Genomic DNA, 21,183 nt, shown 5'->3' on the forward strand with positions numbered 1-21,183 from the left:
TCTGTATCTCTTTGTGTCTCTCAATGTCTCTCACTATCTCTGACCCTCAGTGTTTCTCGCTTTCCCTCAGCTTCTCCCCGTCTCTGTCGCTCTGCATGTTTCTCTGTCTCTACCTCGTTCTCTCTGTGTCTCTTGCTGTCTCTGACCCTCTCTCAGTGGCCCCCTCTCTCTTGTTTGTGCCCCTGTGACCCTGGCTGCGTCTGTCCCCATCTCTCAATCTGTTTCGACGTGTGCCCTTACAAGTGTCAGCCCGCGAGGGCAGTTTCTGTCGGTCTGGTTCCCAGCAGTGTTCCAACCCTTAGAACAGCGCCTGGCAGACAGGAGGCGCTCAATCAATATTTCTTGAATGGATAAAGGCATGAATGAATGAATGAATGAACTCTCTGAGATGGGACTAGCTCCTTGATCAGATGAGCAAACTGAGACTCCAGATGGGCACAGACATGCCCACAGCCACCAGCACGGAAGGTTCCGGTGTGGGATTGTCTCTGACCCCCCTGGACTCTGTCCCCAGCCACTGGCAAGATGCCCAGGAGGTGCCCATCACCCCTCCTCTACACCCTCAGAGAAGGGTGGCTCCCTGCTGGCCTCTCCCCACTGTCGGAGGCGTGGGTAGCAGCTGGGAGAACCGGCTGGATGCTGCCCCTCCCCTTGGGCGTGGAGGTAGGCACCTGGCGGGCTCCCTGCGTGGCAGACGCCACCGCCGCGCACACCTGCTCCCTGTGCCATCCGCTCCCAGCGCGTCCTCCTCTCCCCACCCTCGCCCTCCTGCCATGGATGAGCCTGCTGAGCCCGGGAACCAGTCTGCGTGGGACCCCTATGAGAAAAACATCTCGGAAATCAGGTGAGGCCCAGACCTGGGCACGTGCCGGCAGCGCCCCTGGAGGAGGTGGCTTGGGGGAAGAGCCAGGGGCCCCTGCAAAGGTGGGCCCCGGCCTCCTGGAGCCTCAGAACTGCCTGGGCTGAGCTGGCTCATCCACCCTGGAGTGCAGATCCTTCCTGCGAAGGGATTCGAGGACCTGGGCTGTGCTGAGTCACCAGTTGGGATGCTTGGGGTGTCTTGTCCGTCTCAGGGCCTTAGTCTCTCTGTCAAAGGGGTCCAGAAGCAGTTTGTCTGCCTGATGTAGGACTGGATGAGAGCAGGGGCTTGGTGCATGGTAGTTGCCCGGGAAACGAGAGGGCCTTTTGTACCCGCTTTCCTCCCAGACACGACCAAAAGCCCTTCAAATGGGGATGCTTGCCCTCAAGGGGCTTCTGTTCTGTTTGGTTGGGGGAGGATGGGAGAGCAGAGGTGGACTGGATTTGGGATACAGCTGAGTCTCAGAGTCAGAGTCTGTGGCCCTGGAGGACTTGGGGACCCAAAGGATGGGTCCCCAAGACAGAGCTTTCCCCACCTCAGAAGTGTGACTCCTTTGTTCCTAGGAATGAGTCAGACGCTTTTATAGTACCCACTTTCCAGATGGGGAAACTGAGGCTGAGAGGGAAAGTGATGGGACCATGATTACACAGCCAGAAGCAAATCTGAACCCTGTCCACCTGACCCCAAAGTCCGTGTTTTCCCCTCTCTTCAACAGCCTCAGTGATACCCCTCCCCACGGCTCCATTTCTCAGAGGAGAAAGTGGAGGCTCAGAGAGGGCAGGCAGCCTGCCCAAGATCACACAGTGAGCTGTTTAGATGATCCCAACCCTCCATATCTTGCATTCTGCCAGGCAAGTGTCTCCTGGCCTCCTGAGCTCCTCCAGCCACCCCTGACTGTACTGTTTCAGGCTCGCCCCTCCCCTCCCTCACCCTCATGCCCCAGACTCCAGAGATGAGCAGTTGAATTCTGAGTGCTGTGTGACATAGACAAGCCTCCTGGGTCTCTGGGCCTCTCAGGATGAGAGTGGCTACCAGGCTGGTCCCAGCTCTGTTTGAAGAAGCTCCCAGCGTTCTCTCTTCCGCATTCTTTTCTCTGGGCCTCTGGGTTCTGCCATTTCTCCCTCCTGAGATAAACTGTTTCCCTTCCTGGGTTCCCACATCTAGGAAGCCTTTTCTTCCCACCAGGCCCTGGGAGCCTCCCTCTTCTTTGCTCCAGCACAGCCAGTTGGCCATAAAATCCCCAGCCCTTGCTCAGTGCGTGACCTTGATTCAGTCATTTGTTCTCTCCCAGCCTCAGTTTCCTCATCTGAAAAATGGGAGTAAATAACCCTCACCTATAAGACACTTCTGGACCGAAATTCTGCAGCCCCCTGGGAGGTGGCTTAAAATCTTCTTTTCCATGAGCTTCTGGAATCCCCTGGACCCAGAAGGATGCCTCTCATGAGGGCCCTTAACATCCCTTTTGGACTCCCTGCTGCAGGCCCCTCAGACACATAATGTCCCCAGCGTTGTGTGGGAACTCAGTGGCTCCCCAGAATTATTCCTCCTCCCAGCTTGCCATCTCAGGGATGGCCCCATCGGTCACCAGGTCAGACCCCCCCCCCAGCCAATTCTTTGTCCCTTCCTTCCTCTCCCTCCCACGGCCTGTCACTCCCCAACCCCACTCTCCTGACCCCTGACTCTCTCCATTCTCATGGTCTCAGCTCAGGCTTCATCTTTGCCCTTGGAGCCTCGCCCTGGCCTCCATGCCTCCAGTCTTTCCCAGAGCTGCCCCTCCCCTCCTCCCAGTCCAGAGGCCCTCCAGGCCCTGGCACCCCGGCTTCCTCAGGTCAATCCCCTCCCTCACCTGCATTCCATCTACCCCAGCACTTCAAATTCCCTGGTTATACCTCATTATTCCCTGCCCCAGTGCCTCTGCATACATGGTTTCCTCTGCAGGGATTCCCAGAGAAGTCTTTTCTAAATCTTTAAATCTATCCCTGGCCACCCCCCTGCTCAAGTCCCTTCCATGGCTCCCCAGCACCCACGGCGATGGTTTCCAAAACCTTTTTAAGACACAGATTCCTTTGTCCAGGAGAAATCTTACATCCAAACGGAAATACATAATAGAGATCAAAACAGAGCTGCTCTGGTTTAAAATGGGGGAGTGGGGCTAGGGTCCTGCTGCTGGCCCTGCTCCCTCTGTGGGAGCACCTCTCTGCCCCCCAAGCCCCCTCCGCACCTTCCTTGCTCCATGGGCCCCACCTGGCTGCTTCCGCATCCCCTCCAGCCCAGATCTCACACCTTGAAGCCTTTGCACCTGGAATGATCTCTCTCCTTCACCTGGCGAACTCCTTCTCACACAATTTAAGATTCTTGGCCACCACAGGTAGGTCCCTGATCACACTTCTGGCTTCAAACCTGTGCCGTGGTACCAAAAGGCGGAACCGTTCACAGACAGGGACAGAGTCGGGACCACCTCTGCAGTCCTCGGCTCGGGGACCCTGTGAAGGCTCTGAGAATGATGTCAAGGAATGAATGGAGGAGAGATTAGGCAAGCTTTGAGCTGGAACTTGCAGGATGAGTCAGGGCTGGAAGACTAGTGAGGAGGGGCAGGGCATGCAGGGGAGGAGACAGTAGAGGAAAAGGACAGCGGCTGCTGGAAGTGACATGAATGAGTCCTAATGTCAAGGGCAAGAAGCGATTCCCAGGACACTAACTGCAGCCCGATTCCATTTTTAAGCTCCCCGCCTCCCCCAAAACAAGAAAAGCTAAGCAATATATCATTTTTAAAATACAAGCATAGGGACCTCCCTGGCAGTCCAGTGGTTAAGACTTCGCCTTCCAATGCAGGGGGTGCAGGTGAGCTAAGATCCCACACGCCTCAGGGCCAAAAAACCAAAAAAAAGCAATATTGTAACAAGTTCAATAAAGACTTTTAAAATGGTCCACATCAAAAAAAAAATCTTTTAAAAAATTAAAAAAAAAACAAACTGTCTTTTAAAAAAAACAAGTGACTGACAGGGATTTAATTCGGATGGTGGGGAGGGGGAGAGGCCAATGGGACAAGGAGGAGCCCAGAGGCGCCCGAGAGACATATTGCTTGGAACGTTCTAGTTCGTTAGTTCATAATTTGTTACAAATTATGGTTTAGAAATGTTAAATGTGTTCCATGGAGACTTGTATGTATCCAAAGGACTAAAAAGGGATCTTAAGGGCGAAACCAAAATTTTAAGAGGAAAAAGTTAGAAGCAGGAGGTAAGCAGGACCCAGGCAGTTATACTAAGTTTCAGGAGGCAGAGGTGGCACAGAGACAAGCCCAGAAGATGTTAATCCCTAGAGAATCTTTTTCATGCTCACCTTGCTTAGTGTCTTCCACCTATTACCTCATTTAATCCTCACAACAACTGTTCGAGATTAAGCCACGAGAATGATTAACTATTATCATTCTATTTATGACGAAAGCCACTGAGGCCCAGAGGGGTTGAGTGACTTGTCCAAAGTCACACAGCTGTCAAGTGAGCCGTAGTCAGGATGTGAACCAGGACAGCCTGACTCTATCACACCCTGGAAGGGATGGGCAGATGTGGAAGGAATTTGGGGATAAGCAAGATGAGGGAGCAGGAGGTAACCCTGCCCAGACAGGAGGCTTAGTAGGTATATTGTGCTCTGCCGCATTTCCTGGAATACCCCGTGCACTGGGCTGCACCTTGACCAGCCCTTTCTGGAGAAGGTGAAGGTCAAGGCCAGGAGAAGCCTAGCCAGCATTTGGACCTGTGGTTGCTGCTCCTCCCCTACCTCTGATCTTGGAGAACCCCAAACAAGTTCTTTTCAGATCTTACCGTTTTTATGGCTGAAGTCACCAACCCTGGTTTTACAGCCCTGGCTCCTCCTTCCTTGGGGAGGCCAAGCTACTTGGATGATTTTATGGCTATAGTCCTGCCAGTCTCAGAGCTGCTTTTCCCAAGGGGAAGGGGGCCGCTAATAAAAAGGCAATAAACAAATAATTAGACCTTGGACCTCTTGTCTGGGTGGAATTTGAGCAGGCAGAGCGGAGGTGGGGTTCTGGACCTCCACTAATAAATCAGGCGCCCTGGTGAGGATTAGAAAAAGATGCTCACAGCCCCACCTTCCTTTCTCCCCACCACGCCCTTCAAGGGACCCAGGCTTGGAGAGTGAAGGGAAGGATGTGTTTCGGTTCCCTTGCTCTCTAGAGGCCAGGGAAGGGGCGGTAGGATGTGTGCCCGCATCCCACTTAGCCTGCGGTCCTGCATAGGGATCAGGAAGTGGGAATATCCAGGACACACTTGGAAAGAACCAGAGCAGCCCAGTTTGCCGAAGGCAGGCTCTGGGGGATGCAGAGAGGGACCCAGTGGACCATCAGTGGCATCGAATGCTGAGGCAAGAAGGGAGACCCTGGTCTCGCTGGGAGGCCTGAATCAGAGACCCCAAGAGTGGCGTGGCCAGCTACTCGCAGGGGGACCTGGACCAGGGACCCCGAGGTCTCTGCCACTGTAGACAAGAATGCCCGCATCACGAGTCAAGCAAGCCGCAGGAAGTCAACCCTGTGTTCAAATCCCACCCATGTCACCCGCCAGCTGGGACCCGCCGGGCAGACAGGGTCCGGCAGATAGCCGTGCATCAGTGAAGTGGGTGCGGTGGGTGATGCCCCAGGACATGTCAGACTTGCCGTTCTCTGCTGAGTCAGGGATCACACAGTTTTCCTTCCTCCTTCTCTAATTCCCGTGACCACTCCTGAGCCAAGAACCCAGGTGCCAGGAAGGGTGGGGACGGGGTGAAAGATGGTAATAATTACGACTTTCCTGAGCGTTGGCCATGCACCAGGCTTGTGCTCGGAGCATCGTGTGGCTGAACCCCTTCCGTTTTCACAACAGTCCTGTGAGGGTGATGATGTTAGGATTCCCATTTTACAGATGGGAAAGCTGAGGCCCAGAGAGGACTCGTACATCTGGGATTTGCTCCGGAGACCCCTCTCTTTACCTTCATGCTAGAGAAAGGGATCAGACAGGGGCCTGGAACTACAGGGAGGGGCTGCCCCTCTGTGGCCGTCACCTTCACGGGGTGGGGGTGGGAGCTGGTCACCCCAAATGGGATCAATGAGTCTGTGGTCTGTCCACCCTCCAGACCAACACTGCCCCATAGATACATAACCCGAGCCCCCTAGGTAAACATTTTCTTAGTCCCGTTAAACAAAAAGTAAAAGAAACAGTTGAAATTAATTTTAATTAGATGTTTTATTTAATCCGTTATATCTGAAATATTCTTTCAACCTATAATCGATAGAAAAAAATTATTAATAAGATATTTTAGTCTTTTCATACTAAGCCTCTGAACACAGTGTGCACTTTCTCAAATCAGGTGCTAACCTTACATCAGAAAGATCTGATTTGCATTCAGTTCTCATCACCGTTACAGCTGACAAAAGTTGATTCTCAGGCCTGAGCTTTTCCAAACCTGCATAAAAAGGTATTCCAATAATTGAATTGAGTGTCAGTGTTTCAGTTGAAATCAATAATAATTCAATAAAATTAAAAGTTGTGCCCCCCTCTGGGTTGCACGGGCCACATTTCAAGGGCTCAGTAGCTACACGAGGCCAGCGGCTGCCATGGTACAGAATGGTATGTTTCCATCATCAGAGGAAGTTCTATTGGATGGCATGGCTCCAGGCTGCAAAGGCCCCAAGGGTGGGGAGAGGTACATAGTAGGGGCTTAATAAATATATGTTGGAAGGGAGAGAGAGAGAGGGTAAGGGAAGAGAGAAAAGTCGAGAAGAGCCTTCAGGCTAAAGGCACAGCACATGCAGAGTTCCAACGGTGTGGTGGAGCATGGCGTATGCAGGGAACAAGTTGACCTTGACAGTGGGAACGGAACAACACTGGCTGTGCTAGCGTGGGAATCGAGGGGAGGTGGGGCAGTGCAGGCCACCGGGCCCACAAAGAATCTGCTGGGCTTTGAGGGACAGAGCCAGGGATGCAGTACAAAGAACCCTGAGAATTTGAAGAGAGTGATTCATTTCTTTAGCTAGATTGTCCTCTATCACCATCATCATCATCATCATCAAAGTAATAAACCAAAAGATCATTTAAAAGTGTGTATAGATTTTAAATGTGCAAGAATAGCCAGGGAAGAAAAAAAAAAAGAATGGGGAGGGAGAATTTACCCTATCAGAACTTAAAATCTGTAAAGTTACTATAATCCAAACAGTATGACATCCCACCCTATGACCCTGCAATTCCAATGCTACTTATTTGCCCAAGAGAAATGATCATGTAGTTTCCACATGAAGACAAGTATGGTCACAGTGGGTTTATGCATATTAGCGGAACCCGGAAACAGCCATGAACAGGAGAATGGGTCAACACACCGTAATCTATTCATACAGTCGAATTCTACTCAGCCATAAAAAGGAACAAACTCTATAATGCACACACAAACACGGGTGCATGTCAAGACTATGATGCTAAGCAAACGAAGCCAGATGCCAAAGAGTACCTTCTATAAGTTGACAGCTCTAGAAGGCCCAAGACCGGCCAAGTCAATTTATGATGGAAAAACTCCGAACAGTGGTAGCCTGAGGGTGGAGGTGGGAGCTAATTGGGAAGAAGCACCAGGAAATGTTCTGGGGTGATCGACTATTTTATATTATGATAGGGGTTTGGATTGCATGGAGGTATCATGCATTTGTCAAAATTCACTTAAAATTAGGAGGCTTTGAGAGACAAAGTTCTAGCTGGCTATCCACCTATCTCTATATCATGGTCATTTCTATGTGGGGGAATTGCAGGTGATATTTATTTTCTTCTCTATTATTTTTTGTATCTTCCAAATGTTCTATATGTAATTTTTCATAAGCAGAAAAATAATGATTCTAAAACTTTAGGTGATAATAATTTCCATCTGTTATTAAAATAATTGAAAACACACAAAAAAAATTCGGACGTTTCCTCAACAGGAAAATAATGTTCAAGATGGAAATGGGATATCTCGCAGCCATTAAAATAATTTTTTTTATTGAATGAAAGATTCTTTAAATTCTATAGTGCTTTAAAATTTTCAAAAGTTTCACAACATGATTTCATATAATCCCATAATAACCTTTTTTAAAAAATCCCCCTACCCCTATGTTCCTCCTCCCCCCTTCCCTCCCCCCAACGGTAACCACTACTTTGTTCTCTATATCTGTGAGTCTGCTTCTTTTTTGTTTTATTCACTAGTTTGTTGTGTTTTGGAGATTACACATATAAGAGATATCATGCAGTATTTGTCTTTCTCTGTCTGACTTATTTCACTTAGCATAATGCCCTCCAAGTCCATCCATGTTGCTGCAAATGGAAAAATTTCCTTCCTTTTTATGACTGAGTAATATTCTATTATATATATATGTGTATATATATATATATATATATATCACATCTTTTTTTTTTTTTAAGTTGCGGCATGTGGGATCTTTTAGTTGCAGCATACGGACTTCTTAGTTGCGGCATGCAGGCGGGATCTAGTTCCCCGAGCAGGGATCAAGCCCCAGCCCCCTGCATTGGGAGTGCAAAGTCTTACCCGCTGGACCATCACGGAAGTCCTTATCACATCTTTAGCCATTCATCTGTTAATGGACACTTAGGTTTCTTCCATACCATGGCAATTGTAAATAATGCTCTGGCAGCTATTTTTAAAAACAAGGATTGTAAATCAACTATACTCCAATAAAAATTAATTAAAAAAATAAATAAAATAAGATAAAAACAAGGAGATAGCTGCAGATTTGAAAAGACTGCCATAGTAGAGTAACTAAAAAATAAGCAAGATGCAGAGTAAGGTCTGATATCAATATTGCTTAGAAGGAGGACGGGGACTTCCCTGGTGGTCCAGTGGGTAAGACTCCCTGCTCCCAATGCAGGGGGCCCAGGCTCCATCCCTGGTCGGGGAACTAGATCCCACATGCTTGTCACAGCTAACCTGGAGCAGCCTAAATAAATAAATAAATAAATAATAATTTTTTTAAAAAAAAGCAGGACGAGGCGGAGCAGAGAAGGAAGCTGCGTGCCCACACTGTGCTCGCATGTACTTCTATAAGTGCGGTTAAGTTACGCACCAAGCTGGTAGTATGGGGATCCCCAGAGGCTGGCATGGCAGTGCTGGGGGAGAACGTTAACTTGTTAACAAGCCCAGATGATAATAAATACATATAACTTATTAATAAACCCAGATGATCAATAGATACAGAGATACAATCCAATAATTTGTTATTTTCCCTTTTTTAAAAAAATTTTTTTTTGATCCTGCCGTGCAGCTTGTGGGATCTTAGTTCCCCAACCAGGGATTGAACCCGGGCCATGGCAGTGAAAGCACTGAGTCCTAACCACTGGACCTCCAGGGAATTCCTGTTACTTTCCTAATTAGATTTTCTAAAAAGAAGGAAAGGTACACATGTGCCGTATTAAGGCAGTCTAGCAGGTGTAAAAAACATCCCCCCACTTCTGGATCTTAACACGGTAGAAGTTCATTTCAAACTCACATCCCAGCCCCACGTGGGCTCTCCTGGTGATGTGATGCCAGGCCTGGCTCTGCCATCCTCCACCCCTGACTCCTAAGTCCCCGGAGAAACCTCTCTGGTCCCACCAGCCACGGGGGCAGAGGGCGAGAACATGGCAGTCACTGCCACTGTGTTCACAGTTCAGAATTCAAGATGTGCAGTAGGACATAAAATGGAAAATTCTGGTTCTCGCAACCACCCCAGACCCATCCCCAGAGTAACCACTTCTAATGCTTGCCTGCCAGAAAATTTTTCTCTATGTGTGTATCTTGTTTTTACTTACTTATTTTTTAAACATAAGTAAGATACTACTTTATATCTGGCTCTGCCCCTTGTCTTTTCAGGCTCTGTAATATCTCAGACATCTTCCCAAATACATGCCACCTCCTTACGCCTCCAATCTTTTGGAATTTTCATAATGAAAATTCCAAGACACAGAAAAACGTTGGAGGAATTATTCAGCACGCAGCCCCTCTATACCCACTACTCCTAAAATTTTATTATACTTGTTTTATCATATATCTGTACATCTTTCTATCCATCCAGCAATCTCTATTGGTGATGCATTTCAAAGGAGTGATTTGCAACCATCAGAACATTTCACCTTAAACATTCCAGGCTGCATATTATGAAATAGACTTCAACACTTGTTTATGGGCTTTTTTTTTTTTTAAATAGATGATGCTTACGTACAGGGCACTGCACAAACTTATTTTGAGAAATACATGTGTAACCCCAATCCTTATCAAAACATAAAGGCCTCCTTTTTTTTTTTAAACATCTTTATTGAAGTATAATTGCTTTACAATGGTGTGTTAGTTTCTGCTTTATAACAAAGTGAATCAGTTATACATATACATATGTTCCCATATCTCTTCCCTCTTGCATCTCCCTCCCTCCCACCCTCCCTATCCCACCCCTCTAGGTGGTCACAAAGCACCGCTAGCTATCTATTTTACATTTGGTAGTGTATATATGTCCATGCCACTCTCTCACCCTGTCACATCTCACCCCTCCCCCTCCCCATATCCTCAAGTCCATTAAAGGCCTCCTTTTGAATGGCTGGATTCCAAGGTTTGCAGGCAGTGATTTATTCATCCAGTCCTGATTTATTTAACCGGTTCTCTGTTGTTCGGGTCCCTCTTACAATGTTGCAATTAGCATGGTGGTACATATATCACCGGGCACTTCCTCAAGGGCACCCATCCCATAAATTTCTGGAGGTCACGTTCATTTGTGCATCCAACAGATATAATGGAGTGCTGCCTGCCTGTCTGATGCTGGTTCTTGGAGGTGGGACATGGGAGAAGCAGAATTTCTGTTCCCTTGTAGCTCCACTACTAGTGGGGAAGATTGATTTCAAGAAGTCAATAGACAAAGAAAATAGTTACTATGTATTAAAAGGGCCATGAAAGAAAAGAACAGAATGCTGAGAGGGGGAAAAATGCGCATGGACGGGGTGTCCTCTGCCTGAGTGGAGGTGGCCTGTATAACTTAAAATGTTGCCAAGTGATCTTCCAAAGAGGTTATTCTAACCAGTCTCCTGAGCCGCCGCAGATGAGAGCAGGAGAGTGCAAGAGCCCGGTTCTCTGCGCTTTGGCCAAGGCGTGAGTCATTCCACTGAGGTGGAGGTGGCCAGAGGAGACGGGGACGCTTGAGGAGATGGGGACGCTTGAGGAGATGGGGACGCTTGCCCAGATGGGCTCCAGGCGGAGGAATTTCGGGAGGTGAGGGAAGGCACTCCTGCAGGCGAGAGCAGCTCAGGCAAAGGAGGGAGGCTGCCACTGCACAAGGTGCCCTGGGAATAAGGCGCACTGAACCCAGCTCAGGCTCGAGGAGCCTTGGCAATGCTCTCCGGAGAAAGGCAGGCGAGTTGACCACAGGCACCCGCTGTGAGTCAGCAGGACAGCGGGGCTGAGGAGAAACTCCTCGAGCGGCTGGATCGCATGCATGCACACACACACACACACACACAGACACACGGCTCTTCCCTCACCTCCTTCAGGTCTGCTCAAATGTCACCTCCTCGGAGGGCCCTCCCCTGATGCCATCGATCTCAAATTGCAAACCCTCCCAACCCCAGATGCTCCCTGCCCCCACCAGCTTCATTTTTTCCATCACCATCAGATACACTACATTTTAAACATTCTGTGTTAATTTTATTGTTCATTCAAACATAAACTGCAATAGGGTTTTTTGTTTTGTTTTGTTGTTTTTTTGTTTTGTTGTGTTTTTTGTCAGTTGCACTCACTTTCCTATCCCCCAGGGCCTGGCACATTGTAGGGGCTCAATAAATATCTGTGGGCCGAATGAATGAATTTGCCCCATCTCAGGCAAGATGGCCTAAAGCTCCTGGAATGGTGAGCTCTCTTTGAACATCAGACTGGGAGGTCCCTGGAAAAGAGGTCCCTGGTCCCTGCCCGCCCATCACTGCTCGTTCATCAAATGAGACCAGAGAGGTTTTGAGAGTGACCTCGGGTTACACGGCAAATCAAAGGCAGGCCTGTAATATAGGCAGATGTTGCTTCTCTGCACAGCCCTGGGTAGCCAAGAGGGACGCTGGCCAACGGGATGTCTTGTTATAATAATGGTTAATGGGCGTTAAGTATTGACATTTATACGAATGAGGTTTTTTTTTTTAAAAAAAATCTATCAGTAAAATTGATTTGTGTGTGTGGGGGGTGTGTATAGCTTTATGAATTCTAACACATGTATAGATTTGTGTAACCGTCACCACAATCAGAATACAAAACTGCACCATCAGCCCTTTGTAGTCACACCCTCCCCCATCCCTAGCTGCCCTCTCCCCTCCCACCCCTCAACCCCACAGCTACTGATCTATTCCCCTTCCATATACTTTTGTCTTTTGTCAAAAAAGACATATTAGTTTCCTATTGCTGCTGCAGCAAATGACCACAAACTGAGTGGCTTAATGCAATACAAATTTGTGCTCATACATTTCTGGAGGTCAGAAGTCTGAAATCAGTGTTGCTGGGCTAAAATCAAAGTGTCATCAGGGTGGCACTCCTCCCGTTCCCTTCTGTGCCTTTTCCAGCTCCTAGAGGCCCTGCATCCTTTGGCCCGTGGCCCCTTCCTCTATCTCTTCAAAGCCAGCTGCGTAGCCTCTTCCGATCTCTCTCCTCTCTGACCTCTGCTTCCATTATTATATCTTCTCTCTCTGATTCTAACCCTCCTGTCTCCCTTTTACAAGGACCCTTGTGATGACATTTAGGGCCCACTGAATTCTCTCCCCATCTCAAAATCCTGCACATAATCACAGCAGCAAAATCCCTTTTACGGTGCAATGGATCATATTCGCAGTTTCTGGAGACTGAGACATGGACATCTTTGGGGGGGGGGCGTCATCATTCCAGCCACCACAGTCATTAAATGGAATTGTACAGATGGTGATCTCCTGAGTCTGTCTTCCTTCACTCCGCCCAATGCCTTTGGGACCCATCTGTGCGGTGGTGAGTATCAAAGGTTTGCTTCTGGTCCTTGCTGAGTAGTACCGTGTGGTGTACATGTACCACTGTTTATCCACTCACCTGCTGACGGACGTTTGCGTTGTTCCCAGTTTTGGGCGATTATGAATAGGGCAGCTATAAACATGCGAGTACAGACGTTGGTGTGAAAAAGAGTTTTTGTTTCTCTTGGGTGAACTCCCAGGAGAAGGAGGAACTCTGCTTTAAAATCTGTGCTTATCTTAAGATATTTCATTGAGGTCTATTGATATACGATATAGAATATAATACAATATAATGATAATCATTATAATATACACCTAGGAGTTAAATATTCCTGTGACCAAGGGGAAGGAGGTGGACACTGGGACTTAGAAAGGTCATGTAAGCTGCCTGAGGTCAAACCTGTGTCTTCCTGACCGCCCCCCACCCCCAAGACCCCAGAGCCCCTGCCCAGAATGAACACACCTGAGGACAACTGTATGACGATTGGCGAGGCGCTACCCCATGGCACTGGGTGACTAGGGGTGCAAACTGTGGGGCTACACTGCCTGGGTTCAAACCCCAGCTCTGCCTCTGCCGCTGTGTGATATTAGCCAAGTGACTTTGCCTCTCTGGGCTTCTACTTCCTCATTTGTAACGCGGGGATAGACATACTATAGCGGGTGGCCTCCTAGGGTTGTTGAGGAAATAAACGAACTAAGGCACACAATGTAGTGAGGAGTGTAGGGCCAGGGGGCACTGTGAGTGTTATTTGTATTTCTTCATAAATATTGATGGAGGCCCTCTGTGTTTTGATACATTGGTGGCAATCCAGACAGACCCCCCCCCCCACCAGGCTACGGAGGGCCTTGAGCTCTGGGCCACGCGGGGGATGAACAGGAAGGAGAAACTGAAGGCCAAGAGACTGGGGAGGAGGCTTCGTTGAGGGTCCAGAGGGGCGAGGAGGAGACCTGAGCTGAACAGGGGTAGTGGGGGCAGAGAAGAAGAGCTAAGGCCTGGTGGGCTGGGGGGCGGGGGGATGGGAGGAAGGAGGGTCGCCAGGTTGGGCCATTCTTAGAGTTTCATGTCCTGGGGTCTCCCTAGCAGGGCAGGCCAGGCCCCTTCGAGGAGGCTAAGTACGTCCTTGGCCCATTGCCCATCACGTGGGCTGTAGCTCTGTCTGCTGTTCTCCTGCTGCTGGTCTCTGCCCCAGCCCAACTATCATCTTCATTCCTCTGCTCCAACAAAGCAATAGCTGCATGCCAGGCCCTGGACCTGGCATGGGAAAAGAATGGGCTCGGAGCCCAGGGAGAGGAAAGGTCACCCCAGGGCCAGATTTAATTTACAAGGTGGGGAGAGAAGACGCACAGCACCTGTTTGGGGACACACAGTAAGATTCAGCCAAGCAGGAATCCGGGTGGGGTCCCCCCTCTCCAGCCTCCTGGCAGGAGGAACAGCTGATACAAGGCCAGAGTCTGCAATAGTGCTCGGTGCATTGGGGGGCTTTGACTGGAGTGGGGGGACGTGAGGAAGGAGGGCCTGGAACAGAACTGTCTACGGGGCTGAGGTTCAAATCTCAGCTCTGCTCGGTACTTGCCGCATGGCCTTGGCCAAATCGCTTCCCCTCCCTCAACCTCCATTTTCTCGCCTGTCGCCTCGTAACATGCAGGGAGATCCCAGCTCTCCCCCAGTCATGTTTCGATTATTTATTGAACACTGATGCTCAGTCATTTACTGAGTAACTAGTTGTTCTGGGCGCAGAGGGCGCATGGTAAGGTCTGGGCACTGTTGACCTGGAATGAGGCCAGGCTTTGGAAGTTTCTAAAGTCCCCAGAGGGGATTCTAAAATGCCCAGGGCTGAGAACCACGGAGGCAGGTGAAAGGAGGTTAACAAGTGCTCTTTGACTTTCCTTAACTTTTTTCCTGGTAACCCACTTCATTCATTCGCCCATTTATTCATTCAAATGTTCATTCATCATACATTCATTTAGTCACACATTCCTTTAACCACACATTCATTCCTTCATTCATTCGCACATTCATTCAACCACACGTTCATTCATTCACATGTTCATTCATTCAGTCAAATACTGGTTGGGCACCAACAATGTGCCAGCCCTGTGGATTCCACCCTGGCCTCCTGGGGTGGGGCTTGGACCCCCAGTTGGGAGATTGTAAGTGCTGAGGGGGATGGCGGGACACCCTCATATTTATTCATGTATGCATTCAGTGACTATTTCAGGGACTCCTGAAGGGCACAGTATCTTTTCCTGGTTGGCAACTCCGTTTTCCTCTCCGGTAAGCTGGGGAGGACATTTCTCCTTCAAGGAGCTGTTGGTGAGATCAAAGACAAAAAAAGTGCTGTACGCTAAAGGGAGCTTCAGTGTCCCGAGCATTTATTAGGAGCCGGGGGCTTACTGTATATTATCCCTTTTAATCTTTAGATAGGATTAAAACCTTGAGGTTGAGATTACTGTTATCTTCATGTGTCAGAAGAGGAAACTGAGGCTCAAAGAGGTGAGATCTGCTGCCCAGGGCACAGAGAGAGCACATGTGACCCACCAGAGCCAAGACCCAGGCACTTAGCAGCTAATCTGCCTAGTGACTGATGGCCTCACAGCTCCGCCCACTGGCCTAAATCTGCCTGGCAACTAGTGACATCACTAATTCTGCTGCCTGCGCTCAACCTATGACATCACTGAACAATAAAGTAATTACAATATGCTGAGGGCCTACTGGGTGCCAAAGGCGGCGCCAAGCAGCCCCTCCTCTGGGCTCACACGATGCCCGGTGTTGCCTCTATTACTAAGTATAATAATAACAATAATTTTAGCCCAGATTTATCGAATGCAGACTACAAGCCAGGCTCTATTTTAATCATTTTTATTTCTATGGGTGCATTAAACCCTCCCACTATCTCTATTTTTAAAAAATTAAGAAACATTTATATAGTGCATATTCCTATGTCAGGCCCAGTTCTAAGCACTTTTTACATGCTCACGACCATCCTATGAGGTAATGTTTACTTATTATCCCCATTTTATGGATGAAAGGCCTGAAGCACAGAGAGGATGAGTGACTTGCCCACAGCCACATGACTGGAGAGAGGTAGGATTCAGACTCATGTATTCTGGCTCCAGGGTTTATGCCGTTAACCAAGACACCATGCTACTTCTCCTATCCCTATTTTACAGTTGAGGAAACTGAGGCCTAGAGAGATTAAGCCCCAGGCCTCAGCTCGGCTAGAGAGTGCCAAAGCCAGACTCTAAGCTTGCAATGTCCAGCTCCAGAACCACACTCTTTCTCACATCTGTCCTACTTAGGTTACTTAGAAGCAGGGCCTGCAAAGCCCCTGCCACCACCCCTCTGAGGTGACCAGCCCTTCCTTCCTGGGCTCCTCGGGAACATCCCCCAGCCAGGGACAAAGGGGGCCTTTTCCAATAGACCCTAGCCCACATGCCAGCTTCCTCCATAGCCTCCTCCCAGCCCCGCCTTGGGACACTGCCCTTTGGAAACCCTGGCTCCCCAGAGCCCTCCTTCGACCCCAGGCAGAGGAAACAATTCTCTAACTTTTGTCCTTCTCCTGCAAGCCTGAGGCTGGTGCCAAGCCTTGGAGAAATTCCCCATCCCTCAAATCTCTGAAGCTGGTGGAGGCATTCATGAAAGACACTGGGAGATCCCTGGGCAAGTCAAGATCTTCAATGGGCCTCAGTTTCCTCATCTGTCAACTGGGCGCACGAGGAAAAACTAACAGAAAAGGCCTGTGCAAGACAGCTGGGGTTTCACCTTCACTGGGCCCAGCACCTCGTCTCCATTTTTTTTTCCCTCGCCTCCTTTTTATTAAAAACAGTTGTTTTAGTGGGAAGCGTATTTTTTTTCCCTTTAATGTTTTATTCATTCATTCATTCATTGCAGGTTTTTTTTTTTTAACATCTTTACTGGAGTATAATTGCTTTACAATGGTGTGTTAGTTTCTGCTTTATAACAAAGTGAATCAGCTATACATATACATATATCCCCATATCTCTTCCCTCTTGCGTCTCCCTCCCTCCCACCCTCCCTATCCCACCCCTCTAGGTGGTCACAGAGCACCGAGCTGATCTCCCTGTGCTATGCGGCTGCTTCCCATTAGCTATCTATTTTACATTTGGTAGTGTATATATGTCCATGCCACTCTCTCACTTTGTCCCAGCTTACCCTTCCCCCTCCCTGTGTCCTCAAGTCCATCCTCTAGTAGGTCTGTGTCTTTATTCCCGTCCTGCCCCTAGGTTCTTCATGACCATTTTTTTTTTAGATTCCATATATATGTGTTAGCATACAGTATTTGTTTTTCTCTTTCTGACTTACTTCATTCTGTATGACAGACTCTAGGTCCATCCACCTCACTACAAATAACTCAATCTCGTTTCTTTTTATGGCTGAGTAATATTCCATTGTATATATGTGCCACATCTTCTTTATCCATTCATCTGTCAATGGACAATTGGGTTGCTTCCATGTCCTGGCTACTGTAAATAGAGCTGCAATGAACATTGTGGTACATGACTCTTTTTGAATTATGGTTTTCTCAGGGTATATGCCCAGTAGTGGGATTGCTGGGTCATATGGTAGTTCTATTTTTAGTTTTTTAAGGAACCTCCATACTGTTCTCCATAGTGGCTGTATCAATTTACATTCCCATCAACAGCGCAAGAGGGTTCCCTTTTCTCCACACCCTCTCCAGCATTTATTGTTTGTAGATTTTTTGATGATGGCCATCTGACTGATGTGAGATGATATCTCATTGTAGTTTTGATTTGCATTTCTCTAATGATTAATGATGTTGAGCATTCTTTCATGTGTTTGTTGGCAATCTGTAAATCTTTGGAGAAATGTCTATTTAGGTCTTCTGCCCATTTTTGGATTGGGTTGTTTGTTTTTTTGATATTGAGCTGCATGAGCTGCTTGTAAATTTTGGAGATTAATCCTTCGTCAGTTGCTTCATTTGCAAATATTTTCTCCCATTCTGAGGGCTGTCTTTTCGTCTTGTTTATGATTTCCTTTGTTGTGCAAAAGCTTTTAAGTTTCATTAGGTCCCATTTGTTTATTTTTGTTTTTATTTCCATTCCTCTAGGAGGTGGGTCAAAAAGGATCTTGCTGTGATTTATGTCATAGAGTGTTCTGCCTATGTTTTCCTCTAAGAGTTTTATAGCGTCTGGCCTTACATTTAGGTCTTTAATCCATTTAGAGTTTATTTTTGTGTATGGTGTTAGGGAGTGTTCTAATTTCATTCTTTTACATGTAGCTGTCCAGTTTTCCCAGCACGACTTATTGAAGAGGCTGTCTTTTCTCCATTGTATATTCTTGCCTCGTTTATCAAAGATAAGGTGACCATATGTGCATTGCAAGTTTTGTTAAAGTAAAACACAAGTGCTGTGAACAGAGCTTCAGTCAATTGCCCAAGGAATTTTGCAAAGAGGGCACGCCTTGTAACCAGCTCCGCCCCCATCTGCCCCCACTTCCCAGGGATAACCATCATCCTGCCTTCTAACATCATAGGTTATTTGTCCCTGTGTTTCAACTTCCCCTAATTCGAATCATATCATCTAGACTCTCTTGTGTCCTTCATCCTTCGCTCATCATTTTGTTTCTGAGTTTTACCTGTGTGATCGGACCCTAGCCCTCTTTATAAATCCTCACAATATCTATAAATCCTCCTCACTATCCTGAAATGAAATCCACAGACAGTATAACCCACTTACACGCATAATTTTTCCCCCAGTTCGATGTATTGTCCTAAGTGTACCAGAAAGGACCACAAATGGAAATTAGCGCCGAGTAACGGCTAAGAATGGGCAAATCCGTGTTTCATGGGGCCTGAAGCTTATACTGTTTTGAGGGGATTCCCCTTAAGAAAAAGACTCAGGGGAATTCCCTGGCGGTCCAGTGGTTAGGACTCTGTGCTTCCACTGCAGGGGGCCCGTGTTCAATCCCTGGTCTGGGAACTAGGATCCCACAAGCCACCTGGCGCGGCCAAAAAAATAAATAAATAATTTTTTAAAAAAAAGAAAGAAAGAATCAGTATGTGTGACTGCAACTTTAGGAAGAAGGAATGTTTGTTTAGAACGAGAAAAGAAATTACAGTGACTTGTTTCATTTTGAAAGCTGGCAAACACTCCAAACATTCCAGAAAAATAATACACCAGCTTCTGGCTTCAAACCTGAGTCTCCTCCTCCACCCCATACTTTTGGTGCCAAGCGCCCCTGGGCATGTGATAGCGTGATCCAACTTCCGTGTCCCCAGCCTTCGTGTCATTACTCGCGCCCAGCAAGTGCTCCCGGAAGCAAATCCTGCACCCAGCCAGCTCGCCATCCCATAACTATACACAGACATGACCGCAAACCTTGTAAATATCCCAGGAAAGTCCAATGAAATGTATCCCCAACTCAGCTTTACCTTAGCCAGGTCCCCCAAACACCTATCGCTCACCCACGCCAGGGTCAGGAGACCTCGAGGGAGGCTGCAAAGGCAAGAGTGATCGAATTAAACGGATTGCTCTCAAAACATCTCACTTTGGAAAACTGTACTTCCTTGTATGGTTATGTGAACACATCGCAGGGTTTTGGGAAAAGCAGCTTGAGTGAGGGGCTTGAAGCTTAAGACTGCCCCAGCTTCCCAGGGACTCCACATCTGGTTTTCGCACGTGGCCCTGCCGCTCTGTGGCCGCTTAGGAATGGGCAGGACACCTGACTCTTTGGCCTATGTTTGTAAAATGGGGGTGGTGCCTTTCTGGAGGGTTGGGGTGAAGAGTAAACGTGTGGAAAGCGCTTAGTCCCACTTTGCAGAGGTGAAGTGCTGCTTGTCCCGCAGCTGTGTGGCTTTGGGCAAGTCACTCAACCTCTCTGTGCCTCGTTTCCTTCATCCAGAAAATGGGGATACTAATCATTGTCACCTCATAGGATTGTTATGGGGTGTTAGTAAATCATCCTCACTTTGCAGATGAGGAAAAGGGCGCAGAGAAAATTCCTTGCCAGAGTTCCACCAGCGAGCGGGGTGCACCTCGCCCATCTCCTTGCTTGCCCTCCGTCACCTGCCCCGAGATCCCTCCGCCACTTTCTGCCGCCGTCTGTCCTGGAGGCCTCAGCTGTAATACTGGACCCCTGTGCAGGCTCCTGGGACCTCGAAGGACACTCAAATGCAGGCCCCGTGGGACTTCCCTGGCGGTCCAGTGGTTAAGACTCCGCGCTTCCACTGCAGGGGGCACGCGATCGATCCCTGGTCGGAGAACTAAGATCCCGCCTGCAGCCGACCTAAAAAAAAAAAAAAAAAAAAGCAGGCCCCGGCCCCCCACTCTCCCAGGGGTGACCTCTGTCCTCGCCTCCTCCCCGGTCCTTACCGTGTCTCTCCCCCACACTCCTACAGCCAGAATTTGTCAGGCGAATACTTCAGGTATAAAGGCATCCTCTTCCCCGTCGGCATCTACTCACCTGAGAGCATCAGCATCGCAGAGAACTCGGAAGTGCAGGACGATGACATCTTCATCATCACCTACCCCAAGTCAGGTACCCGCTGGGCCGGGGCAGGGGTGCTACGGAGAGTGTTGTGGGTGATGAGAAGGGTACACTAAGGAGAATGGAAGAGGAAAGCGGGAGGGGGTGGGGCGGACGGGGGACGCCTTGGTCCGTTCAGAACCGAGGTGAGCTTGGCCTTTGCACTGGCCGGTCCCTCCGCCAGGGGGCACCCTTCCCCCAGATCCCTGTGTGCCTCGCTCCCTCCCTTCCACCAGGCTGGCTCTCACACCCCCTGGGAGGCCTTCCCGGACCTCCCTGGCTAAAACAGCGTCCCCATCCTGTCCCTCTCTATCCCTTAACGCCCCTCATATTTTTCTTCGCTGCCGGCCACTATATCATATATTCATTTGTTGATTTAGTCTCTGGTTTCCTCACTAGAACATGGCTCAGTGAGTGCAGATATTCCGGTTTGTCTTGATCGCGGCTGTGTTCTTTGAACCTAAAACAGTGCCTGGAACTTATTCAATAAACATTTCAGGAAGGAAGGAAGGAAGGAAGGAAGGAAAGAAAGATCTTAATTTTCTCCATTCGGTTACTGAAATGCTTGCTACTTACTGATTGTCTACCACGTGCGGAGACACAGCTCTGAACAAAGGAGACATTTGTTGGGAGAAAACAGGCTTCATTTAAACATGCAGTCGCCTATATTACTATCTAATTAGGGTTAGGGTGGGTCCCCCCCCCACCACGGAAAGGTGAAGAGAGCATTGAGCATAGGTAATAAGAAGGTCTGCGGGATAAGGGCAGGCTTCCTGGGGAGAAGATGTTCATGCAGAGACTTGGAATCTGCAGAGCGG

The 21,183-nt window shown here is 48.4% G+C and overlaps 1 protein-coding gene across 1 annotated transcript in view; it reads left to right on the forward strand.

Annotated features, from left to right (window-relative positions):
- The first annotated feature begins 620 nt into the window (after positions 1-620).
- Positions 621-21,183, forward strand: part of SULT2B1 (sulfotransferase family 2B member 1) — a 33,852-nt gene continuing 13,289 nt past the window's right edge. The window contains exons 1-2 of the mRNA XM_061173505.1: positions 621-844; positions 20,238-20,377. Of these exons, the coding sequence (XP_061029488.1) occupies positions 774-844; positions 20,238-20,377 (211 nt within the window). The 5' untranslated portion in view covers positions 621-773. The remainder of the gene's footprint in view (positions 845-20,237; positions 20,378-21,183) is intronic.

The sequence above is a fragment of the Eubalaena glacialis genome, chromosome 18, assembly GCF_028564815.1.
Source record: "Eubalaena glacialis isolate mEubGla1 chromosome 18, mEubGla1.1.hap2.+ XY, whole genome shotgun sequence".
NCBI lineage: Eukaryota > Metazoa > Chordata > Mammalia > Artiodactyla > Balaenidae > Eubalaena > Eubalaena glacialis.